Below are 11,882 nucleotides of genomic sequence, written 5' to 3' on the forward strand. Positions count from 1 at the left end.
CACTAGGTTGTGACGTGGAGCCCCGGCACCAGTGCCACCAGACAGGGAGTAGGAAAGGGGAGGGGAGAGCCTGGATCAACTGGCCCTACTTCCCCTTCATTGTGCAACCTGTCACCGCCGCTGCGCTGTCCGGCCTGGGTGTACTGAGTCTGACTGTCAGATTGTCAGTACAAATTTAAGAGGGTGCAGTGGGCTTGCTGGGCGCTCGGGCCCCTCAAACCCGCCAGGCCCCGTATCAACTGCACCCCCTGCACCCTCTATAGTTACGCCACTGTCTGGGGGGAATTTTCCAATACCCATTTGGTGGTTTATTGAAGCGGAATGCTTCAGCAAACAAGAGACCACTTTATGGACGAGATGCAGCAAGCACTGCAAGAATCTTGCGATGCTTGGCGCCAGCCTCCGCATGCGTACAGGCATTTACTAAGGCCGTACGTATTTTGCAAAGGGGCGGCTCTTGCGGTAAGAGCCGTCCTTTGCGATAATAGGACTTCCGGGTTTTGGACCCGGAGTCCTATCTGCGCATGCGCTGAGTGCCGCCGTGGAGACTGGGAGGAATCTGGTTGCCTGAGGTCACATAGCGACCGCCTCAAATTTGGCAGTCCCTGGCTGAGTTTTATCTGCGAACGGGAAAAAAACATTCGATGGTCAGTGACCATGGAATCAGTGGTGTAACAATATCTCTGCAGACAACGCGGTGGCTGGGAGGCGCTGAGTAAATGTGGGCGCTGGGGGTCTGTGGGGCTATCTGCTAGGACCTGCAGATCTACTTGTCTCCAGTCCCGACTCCCGGCGCTCCTCCTGCTTCTGCTAATGAAAAATGGCCCTAACAAAATGTCTGCTGTAGGGGTGGCCATTTTGTTGGAGGCATTTTTCATTAACAGCAGGAACAGTGCCGGGACCGCAGGCAAGTAGATCTGCAGGTCGCCACTGAATGGAATCATTTTTGACCCAGGCATAAACATCCCTTTGCATGCTAATGAGGGGATATACGTCGGGAAGATGGGATGTGACGTGGGAATCCCGACTGTCTGTGAGTTATACCATACCTGCCACCCTGGGGTGCCTCGGGGCACTTGCAAGGGTGCCATGAGTTGGTGGTCCAGGACCAAAGCAAATACATTTATGGTCATTGCAATAGGCAAAACCAGTGTTGGTAGCTGCCAATCATAAACTATTAAACTATGTGTATGAACAGAAACAAATGATGCCCCTCCCCACAATTAAACCTAAGGATGAAATATAAACACAATCTACTTCATTTAATATTTTTTTGCTAAATTTACAAATAAGAAAGTTTGGGCTAGGAGTGCCGCGTGAAAAATAAAAAATGGGAACCACTGACTTAATCAGTATGAAAGGGACATAAATGTACTGTAATTCAAAATATTGTAGTATTTTTTGCCTTTTGATCTTGATATTTTCTCTTTCCTACGATAGCTCAATGACGGTTACATGCATTACAAACATAAATGCCACGGAATCACCACCCAGGAGCTGTTTTTGGAGAAACTGGTAAATGACGGAGCTTTGCATAATATTATTCTGGATGTGACCGGCTCCACCGTCCTGTTCCATGTAGACGGCATTGAAACCCAGCAGCCTCTACCACCCTGCTCTGGTCATTCGTCTCAACTGGTCATCGGTGCGCTCCTGCAAGAGTCCGGCCATGTGGAGCAAGGATTCCAAGGCTGTATGGACAGCATCAGTATTAATGGGCAAGCTGTGGCAAGCCTAGGCCAAGCTATACAGCAGAAGGGTATAACACAATGTTGTGAACACACCCAAGCCTGCAGCCAGGAACCTTGCTCAAGTGGCACTATGTGTGCGGAGATGCCCAATGGAGGTAAAAGCTTGATAAAGAGAAAGCTAATGCAGGTTTTATTTGTCATATACTGTTGGCATGTAAGCACTAAACATTGTCATTACTCTTCCAGGGTACTCGTGTCTCTGCCATTCTCCATTTCTTGGTCCCAACTGTGATCTGAGAATTGATCAATGTGCTGCATCCCCATGCCTACAGGGTAGAATCTGTACATCTCTGTCCAATGGGTTCACCTGTAGCTGTCCTCCAGGATATCAGGGTGACAGGTAAGCTTGTTGGCTATTTAAATAACACGTTTTGCCTGGAAGAGTTTCTAACCAATGTCTTATTCTGACTCAGAAGTTGCATGCAATGTTGATGACAGACACAGTTTTTTTTTATTACCGCACATGCGCCAGAGGTGCCCACACATGAGCAATCTAATCTGTCACCCAATTTCCTAAGAAATCCAGAACACTCCTGGCCAAAACATATTACGCACACACAGACGATCAGAGAGTTAGATGGGTCATTTAATGACTGCAAATGATTAACGCATCGGTGGCACATTGTTCATTATGACTACACACTGAACGATGTGTGGGAAAACTTGAAAGACAGGTCGTTATCTTCCCGCATGTTAAAGGGATCAGTGTGTCAGATGAATGATCAGCGGCTACGTGCATTGCATTGTAATCATGTCCACACACACAGACAGTTTTTAATGATAGGTTGTTCCAATTGGTCGAAAACAGCAACATGTGCAGCAGCTATAGTCACACCATGCATGAGCGCAGATTGTGCTGTACAGATTCCCAGTTACATTTTCAGATGTGTGCGTGCAGACTAGTGAGAATGTATAGGGCGGTGACTGGGAGGCGGCTACTCAGATGCACGGAGATGGTCCATCTTAAGTGCATGCTATGGAAGTGATGTGAGCATTCAGCTGATGTGTTTGCGTACACAGACACTGGAGGTTGTACTCTGATGCAGAATCTGTAGCTAGTGTAAGGCTGGTGCAATGTTTAATGGTTGGGCCATTTGTAATCATCAAGCACAATTGCAGCATAGGCAAGAGATGCTTAATTACTGCATCTCAGTCCTTGCACCGTCATATGTGCCGATATATACAAGGAAAGGCTTATAGTGGTAATAGCAGGCACGTGGTCGGCGAAAGACGCACACATGGATGCCAAGCCCAAGTGAGCAGTTAACTCGGCACACTGATCTCTATGCAGAGCCATGAGTCTCCAACACTGCCACCTACTGGACATCCATGTTATATACATATAAAGGTATGGGGTAGAGCAGTGGTTCTCAAGCGTTTTTGTATCAAGATGCCCTAAAGTATCAGAATTTTATTTGCGACACCCCTAGGCCAAAAGGTTCTTATTGAGAAATTTAGAAAATAAATTAATAAATTAAGTAAGTAAATTGTGTTTATATGTCATACTTAGGTCTAGTTATGGGGTGAGGGACAGGAATCACTTCTGTTTTCCCACATATGTTATGATTGGAATCCACAGTTGCTTATTTCATTGGCCATAAATAAATTTGAATTGGTCCTGGACCACGAACCCAGGGCACATCTGCAAATGTCCTGAGGCACCCCAGGGTGCCACAGCACACAGTTTGGGAACCACAGGGGTCCACGTTAACAGAAAGAAGGTTATATGTAGAACATTGACCTCTGAAAGCAGGATTTTTTTTACAGGAGTACATTTTATACTATTAATGGTCGATAGTGTCTAGGTGGACACATGAAAAAAGTTTAACATGGTCAACTTGTCGACACAATCAAAATGTCGACATGGAATAAGGTCGAGGTGAATGGGAATAAGGTCGACAAAAGTTGACATGGACACCATCTTAGTGCACCGCATCCCCTCGCATGGCTCGCTTCGCTCGAAATGCTTCAGGCACGGTGTCTGGCCGTTCTTAGCAGACTGTTATATTCTCCCTCTATGCCCACTGGGGTGGTAAATTAGGAAAAAGTCTGTTTTTTGCCAAAATTACAAAGAAACTCATGTCGTCCTTTTTCCACGTCGACCTTTTGCATGTTTTTATTTACAGTTTCTTATTTAGCGCAGCATATTCTGTTGCGCTTTACAATTGGAAACAACAGTGATTAAACAAACTGGGTAGATACAAACCTGCATAGAGGTAGGAGGGTTGATTTTTTAATTGTGCCAACCTTTTGACCATGCCGATCTAATGCAAGTCAACCTTTTTCATTTGTTGACCTTCTGTCTGCTGACCAGTATTGGTCGACCAAGTGACCGGATACCGGATTACAATTAGCAATTCCTATGTCATTTTAAGACAGATTTGGGTGTGAATATACATTTGGCATGTGCCTACAGTATATGTATCTGTTGTGTGTGTAGTACTGTATGTGTCTATATGACCATTTCCTTTCCTTCCAGATGCCAGACTGTAATGAGCAGCTGCCAGGACAGCTCTTGTGGGGAGAATGACCTATGTACCCCCAGCAGCACCTGCAATTGCAGTGTTGTTAACAGAGGACAACTATGTGCGGAGCGGGCTACACCTGACAATAATAAGCAGTTCCTTATTTCTGGAGCCCAGGAGATCGTGGAGATCCTTGGAGGGGTCCTTGGAGTCCTATTCCTAGTGGGACTGTTTGTCATCTTCAGAAAACGCCTATGCCAAAGGGCTGAGAGCCACAAACCAGCTCCCCAGGACGATCCAGACCTCAAGCACTATATATCCAGAGACATAGGTGTAGGCACCCAGGTGCCACCGATGGAACTTAACATTCTCAGCCATGCGGCTCGAAATCAGCTGGACCCTGATGGTCAGTCACGGAGGAATGTGGTCCCAGAGCTACTAACTTTCTGCAAACCACAGGCGACACGGGGACCTGTTGTCTGCAGTGTGGCTCCCAACCTACCCCCAGCACCTCCTTCCAGCTCGGACAATGAGTCCATCATCAAGAACAACTGGGACTGTGAGGAAAGCAGTAAGTGCTTGTGTTATTGCATAACATACCATACTGTATAATAGATAATAGAACTATTGTCCATTATTAGCAGAACAGTATAATTCCTTAATATGAAGAGTTATAGAGCTGTACACCAATCATTCTGTGCATGGAGAAGCATTGCAGAAAGCCTTCAGTTAAGGCTATTGCCGGTGATATTTATATATTAGTAGGGGCTTTAGTTCATTGCCTATGAGACACAGAGAACACCTTCTGTACTGAAACAAGACCCTTGTACTACTGGCATCTTTTCCTGCCAATACCCTTCCTTACCCAGTGGTACCGAGAGAAGGAGGGAGGGGGTACTAATTACTTGGGACGGGTCTGATGGAGTGCCGGGCAGCAGTGTGGCCAGGGAGGTACTTAATGTTTTTTATGTAATGGAAGTGGTTTACTATTCGATGGTGGCATTCCAATGTTTTTCACTATCGAATAGTAAGCATTTGATGGTGTTCCGATGCTTGCATTGGGTCCCACCCCCAATCCCATCCATAATGCAGAGATTTTGCGCATATGCAAACTGGGTTTATTTGCACATGTGCAAATCAAATGAATTGTTTTTTTTCTATCAAATTCTTTTGAAGTGATAGTTACATTACCAATACATCAAATGATTTAATGGTGGAAGTCCAGCCATCATTTCATAACGGGCTTCCGATGTCCATGTGTTATTTTTTTTATTTTTTTTATGCTAAGGGTGTATGACCACACCTTGCAGGATTAGGCCATGCCCCCTGAAAGTACCTGGGCCCGGGCAGGCTCTCTACTGCCCTGTCCTCACATATAGGGCTGCCTCACACAAACATACCAGTTACAGAACGAATGGTTATATAGACACAACCTAACTTGTTACTAGAGTTGTCTACCAATCCTCAATGGCTTAGAAACATTGGTGGGAAACCAGCAAAATGTACAGACCGTGGAAGCCATTATCCATCAGTACACCGTCACTGATATAAACCATTGATGGTCTTTCCATTGATGACAAAACTATTTACCGTACCATCATCATCATCAACCCTAACTCTGCTGCAGAACAGGTGGCTAATTGTAGATGTAGCAGGTTATTGTGCACTCTGCGTAATTGCTTACATTATCACAAAGGTATATCCATTTGCTTCATTGAAGACCTGCCTTGTTTGTATATCTTACCGGTGAGCCAAATGCTGCAATAAGGTCAACTCGACTGTAGGAACTAACTAGTCAGACAAATAATAGAAAGATATAAAAGCAGCGCATACTTGGGGTGAAATGTAATAGGATGAGAGATTCAGAAAGTGAGAGATTTGGTAAGAAATCTCCAGTTTTTTTAAAGTGGCAATCATTTACACAGCAAAACCAGTGTGATTTTGCTGTGTCAATGATTGCCACTTTAAAAAAACTGGAGATTTCTTACCAAATCTCTCACTTTCTGAATCTCTCATCCTATTACATTTCACCCTAGAAGTACAAAATAAGGGGCCTAAACAATAGTGCCCTGTTTTCAGGAGCAGCACAAATCCATCAATATGAAATTACATGAACATTACATTTGGCCTATGTATAGCAAGTAGCCACAGCGCTAGGAGCAGGCTCAGATACTGCTGACACCTGTTGGCTGGTGTGAGTGACAGTGGCAGTGTCTGTACTTGTTCTCACTTGCTCACGGCAGAGGCATGGAATTCACAGCAGAGCACTTACAAGCTACTGACTGACAGCCCTTGCTCTTTCTAAGCTCTAGGAATGTTGGGGGTGATTGTGCGGCCTTTGTTCGCAATATCTGGGAGTGGAAGAGTATCCGTGCCAGTGCTGCATTCAGCGACAACTACTGTAGTCTGACAAATGAGAATTTATCTGCTCTCCTCGGGCAAGGAGACGTTGGCTATACTGTTCCGCACACTGATCATAGGGGCAGCACATAAGGGGCACATTCTCATACATTCCTTTCTTGGAACTTCATTGGAATATGCACATTTTGGGGTGCACTATTTTGGGCTTCACCATGGCCATGGCCATGCACCCTTAGCATGAATAACACATGGACAACCTGGAGCCAATCAGAGCATTATAATGTTGCAACATTAAAGTTAATAGATCTAATAGACAGCAATAAGATGGGTGTGAAATTGTCTATATGAAAAGGTACTGTAGTTCACATACTGTATCCTGTACCATGCCCATAAGACATGTATAATAGAACATTTGTTGTATGTATAATGGAGTCTTAGGCTTATCATACTTGCTTTAATATGCTTATTTTCTTGTGTTAGTGTATACAGGAGACTCAACATATTGGCAATCCAGCTACAATCCTGCGGAGCTGCAAAGATACCCACAGCCAAAGTCTTCTTCATCTGCACCCCCTATCCCGCCTCTCCCAAGAGGACCAGAACAAGAGCCCTTATTTGGGGGTTTCCCATTCCCAATAGAGTCCAACAGGAGAGCCCCTTTGCCCCCTTGTTATAGCAACCGGACCTTGGACGACTTTCTCCCACAGCCCACCCCTTGCCAAAACGAATACACTGCAATCAGCTATTATCCCTCACAGCTTATCCAAAAAGAGGATCTGTCTTGCCGCGATGAGGAAGGGTTCCGACTGCTCAATGTGCGGCTGAGTGTGGCACATCCTTCCTATTCAGACTGTTGTGTTCCACCAAGAAACAATTCAACTTACCAGGCACCAGATCAAGAAGAAAGTGACTATGGCAGCTGTGAGGAAGTGATGTTTTAAAATGAGCCAATAGGTTTGCTATTGAGCGTGTATCGGAGAAGACGATTGGGCAAGAGAGAGGTGTGTGGTGTATGGACAGAGCTGATACTATAGGTACACTACATCATATGAAATGTGAGAACGCATCATGGACTGGTGATATCATCTTTCCTTGGCATCCAAGAGGATAACCAGTAGGGAGGGCTTACACATTGCCCATCTTTTTTTCGGGACAACTCCAAGCGGTCAAACCTCGATCCTCATAGAACATGCTGAGCATGATACATCTGAATTTCGAGTCCTGTTGCCCCTAAATAGCTGCACGGCCCACAGTATTACCTCTGGCAGGCAATTTGGTTTTGTGCTCTTCGAAGGTGATGTCAGGGAAACAAATATCACTCTATAGACTTTTTGAAGAACTTTTTGATGCCAACTTTGGTTGCACCACGTTATCACGATAAAGTGATGCTCATTCATTATTTAAGGCATAAAAGATCAGACTAGAAGAGATGTCAGAGAGAATATTTAAATTCTTGTTTCATGTAGGTTCTTGCTGGTTTGTATGCTCAGCTGTGGGTACGCTAAGCAGTGCATGTACAACACTAGACGATGCAGGTAAAGATCAAAGATGGTTTAGAACCTTGTTGAACGCAGAGCGCAGCAAAAAATTGTTTCAACTGGCAGCTCAGACTCGTGCTGGTCTTCACAATGCACAGTGAGATGAGTCTACTTTACCCCCACTGCCAATGCAGACGGTGGAACTGGCACACAATGAGATGGCACCGAGAGACAATGTACACAGTATAATCGGTGAGCTGCCACCCCGAGATCTGAGGGCATCGGTTGCATATATTCCATCCATAAATGTTTTTCTTTGTGTTTATAACTGTGTTTTTCAAAGCAATAAAGTATAATTTTTTATAAATAATTTTGACATCTTGTGTATTCATAACCATTCATATGACGTATCTCTGCCTCATTTTCAATAATCAACTGATTTGTTTCATTACATGTGTTAGTCAAATATTGAACTAGCCATTATTGTTCTTTAATGTAGCACCACTCTATGATGCAGGTGTGGTTCATTAGGTTAAAGATGTCAACACCAGGGGTAGCCAACTCCAGTCCTCGAGAGCAACCGACAGTGCATGTTTTGCAGGTCTCCGCACAGAATCACAAGTGAAGTAATTAGCTCCACCTGTGTCAGTGAGTAATGAGTGCACCTGTGTATCTGCGAGGTGAGCAGGAAAACATGTTGTTAGCTCTCGATGGCTACCCCTGGTCTAGGTTGACGGCAGAAGATCAACATGCACAAGGTTTATAGTGACAAAATGTTCGACACATGAAAAGATTGAAACAGGTTTTTTACATTTTTTTTGTCAATGTTTACACTGAGCACGTGGGCCCCAAATTAGGGTACTTATGTAATATCTGGGCTCCCGTTTTTCTTATGAGACCGCTGCGCTCGCCACGCTTCGGGCACGGTGGCTCGCTGTGCTTGCCACACTATATAAAATCAACTCCATGTGTAGTTGGATAGTAAGGGTATGAAAAAATGGGGTGCATTTAACATGGGAGCCCAGATAATACATAAGTACCCAAATTAGTTAGTGTACTGTGTCCCCTTTGCTGTCTTTCACCGCACTTCGGGCCAGGTGCTACCACTGCGCTCCGCACACTTTATTATTCGCCATCACATCCATGTGGATGGTAAAGTATCAAATAAATCCCCAAAAGCTCATGTCAACCTTTTCCTGTGTCGATCATAGCTATGTCAACCTTTTGCTTGTGTAGACCTATTGATCCATTCAGATCTGCTTTTATGCAGTACTGTATAGAGATTTTTAATCATTCACTGCCCTATTCTGTCTTACAGACTGTGGGTGCCCTGTGCAGAAAATGAGTGGGCAGCTGAAGTCAGCTGCCCACACCCACGTCACCGCAGAACTTCCATGCTGGGCGTTCCCATTTGTGGCTCGCTGCCACCCAATTCCCCCCGCCCGCATTGCTGTGTGCGAGCGGCCGGCAAATATTAAATATTTGCGGTGCCCGCTTGCACCAAGCGGCTTCACATGCTCATAATGGTTTATGGGCATGCGCAATCGCACACCATCGCTCCCCTGCGCGAACACACAGGGGAGCGAATGGACCAGAGCTGGGTCCACAGTTCAGAAAAGCAGATCACCTGCCATAGCGCTCTGACGGGGACTTCCACTGTGACGGTGACTTGTTTTGGGAAATCAAAACACACAAACAAATGATCATATTTTCATGTCGTAATTTGCTGCTTGCACGACAAAGGTTCAAAGATCTCTCTGAGCTTTAAGGTGTCAGTCACAGACTGTTAATTATGTTACACTTTGGTTCACAGATCTGTTTGAAGTGGGAATAATATGTGACGGTCAGCAGGTGCACTTAATACCTGTATGAGGAGCCACCTATAATTTTGGGTCATCTTTGTTAAGTGTCAGTGGGGGGAATCGTGTTTGGCTTTAGTTAGATAATAGTATGATCAAGATGTAGACTGCCCGGAATTAGAACCTTCAATGACTTGTTGTTTCATGACGTCATGTAAATAAATACAAGTTGGGACAATGACATTAATGACAGGGCAGGTTTCTACAGTCCCTCCTGAATGCAATATAACAGGTAGTGACACATATTGTAGCTGATGTTCTTGGTACAATGTGATGTTACATTCATTTTATTATAACATCGTTTTTCACATTTGAATTTACTTACTGTAAATATTAATTTAGAAAGCTAAGAGAATTAAAAAAAAACAACAGATAATAAGACTAGGAAACTTGAAATGAGACATTGGTGTCAATTCTATTTAGTGTGCTGTGAATAGAGCTGAGAGGGAGCTCCTGGACCTATTCAATTCAGCAACCTGTTATGTCGGAGAAGTTGTTGCAATGAAACCTCTGCACGTACCGACATTCTCCGACTTAAGTGCCCGCCTTCTTGCATTATTCATAGCACCCTGAATTGAATTGACCCCATTTTGCTGTCCATTGTGTTAATAATGAAAGAACAGCGATATTGCAGTGACAACCCTGGAAAGTCATTTTTGGTAATCATGAGCAGTAAAAAGCTATGTGCGTCAGAATATAGGCTATCAATTCAAATAGTTGTATCTCTGTTACTGCACTATTACTGTTATTATCCTTTATTTATATGGTGCCACAAAGGTTCAGCAGCATCTATAAAAGTACGTAAACAGCATAACAAGAAAAACAGCAACTCCCAGTACAAGCAGGGATGCCAAGAGGGGGGAAGGGGGGGGGGGGTACTAATTGCCCAGGTTTGCTGGAGGGGCCCTGGTCCGACCTCCCCCCCTTTCCCCCTCCATCCCTCCTGGGCAGCAGCAACAGCACACACCTACATCATGTGCTGAAATGTGCTGACAGCAGGCTCAGCATAAGCATCTCACTGACAACTGCTGCTGAGGGAGGGGGGGGGGGCAATACCAACAATCCCCCCTCAAGTATTTTTTTTTTCACCCCTAAACATTTTTGGGGGCGTGGCCTAATTGTGTTAGGTGGTCATGCCTCACGTTATTAGGGCACACCCTCAACATTTTACCAGGGCCAGGCATACCTCTCGGTGGCCCTGAGTACAAGACAATACAATTGGCCTCAATTCGCCCAATTTTGATACAATCTCGACCGATTATATGTAAATTGGGCATGCTTTGGGCCATTTCCAATCCGATTACGATCCGATGTGCATCCCCGTTGGTCGTTTGATCATTTTTCAGAACCTACTTTATGCAGTCAGGATTTTAAAAAGATTAATTCAACTGGATACAGATCGCAATCTGATTGGTATCAGATCGTCTGCTTCAACAGATCGTTAGATGATCATACGATTGTCTTACAGGGCCAGGTTCTCTAAGCTTCAAAAGTAATAAAATGCAGAGTGATAAACAGCCAGCCAATCAACTCCTACCTGTCATGTCACAGGCTGTGTTTGAAAAATGTCAGACAGGAGCTGATTGGTTGGCTGTTTATCACTCTCTATTATATCACTTTTGAAGCTTAGAGAATCTGGCCCACGATCTTCTCACAATCTGCATCATTCTAATGTGTACCCAGCATTTGGTGCAGTATAGACAAATCCCTTCACCCCTGAGGTGTCAGCAATTCATGTGGGCTTCATACAGATATTGTATGGAATTCAAGTAGTTATTGCCTGTGACTGGAACATCTTTTGATATTTCCCTTTACCAAACAAACTGTTGTAAATGAGACACACACAGAGTAAGACCATATTCCTCATTTTGCAGTGGGAATCCTATTAGTCACCTTTCATTTTAGCCTTGTATAACGAATTATCATGTATTGCATATTGTACCGCACCCAAGATGGCTACCTCCCCTG

The 11,882-nt window shown here is 44.5% G+C and overlaps 1 protein-coding gene across 1 annotated transcript in view; it reads left to right on the plus strand.

The window, feature by feature from the left end:
- FAT2 (FAT atypical cadherin 2) overlaps window positions 1-8,390 on the plus strand; it is an 86,048-nt gene extending 77,658 nt beyond the window's left edge. Inside the window, exons 20-23 of the mRNA XM_083181753.1 lie at window positions 1,441-1,846; window positions 1,938-2,091; window positions 4,231-4,787; window positions 7,058-8,390. Coding sequence (XP_083037879.1) covers window positions 1,441-1,846; window positions 1,938-2,091; window positions 4,231-4,787; window positions 7,058-7,518 — 1,578 coding nt within the window. The 3' untranslated portion in view covers window positions 7,519-8,390. The remainder of the gene's footprint in view (window positions 1-1,440; window positions 1,847-1,937; window positions 2,092-4,230; window positions 4,788-7,057) is intronic.
- Window positions 8,391-11,882: the final 3,492 nt, after the last annotated feature.

Source organism: Crinia signifera, chromosome 4 (genome assembly GCF_055691185.1).
Source record: "Crinia signifera chromosome 4, ASM5569118v1, whole genome shotgun sequence".
Classification (NCBI taxonomy): domain Eukaryota; kingdom Metazoa; phylum Chordata; class Amphibia; order Anura; family Myobatrachidae; genus Crinia; species Crinia signifera.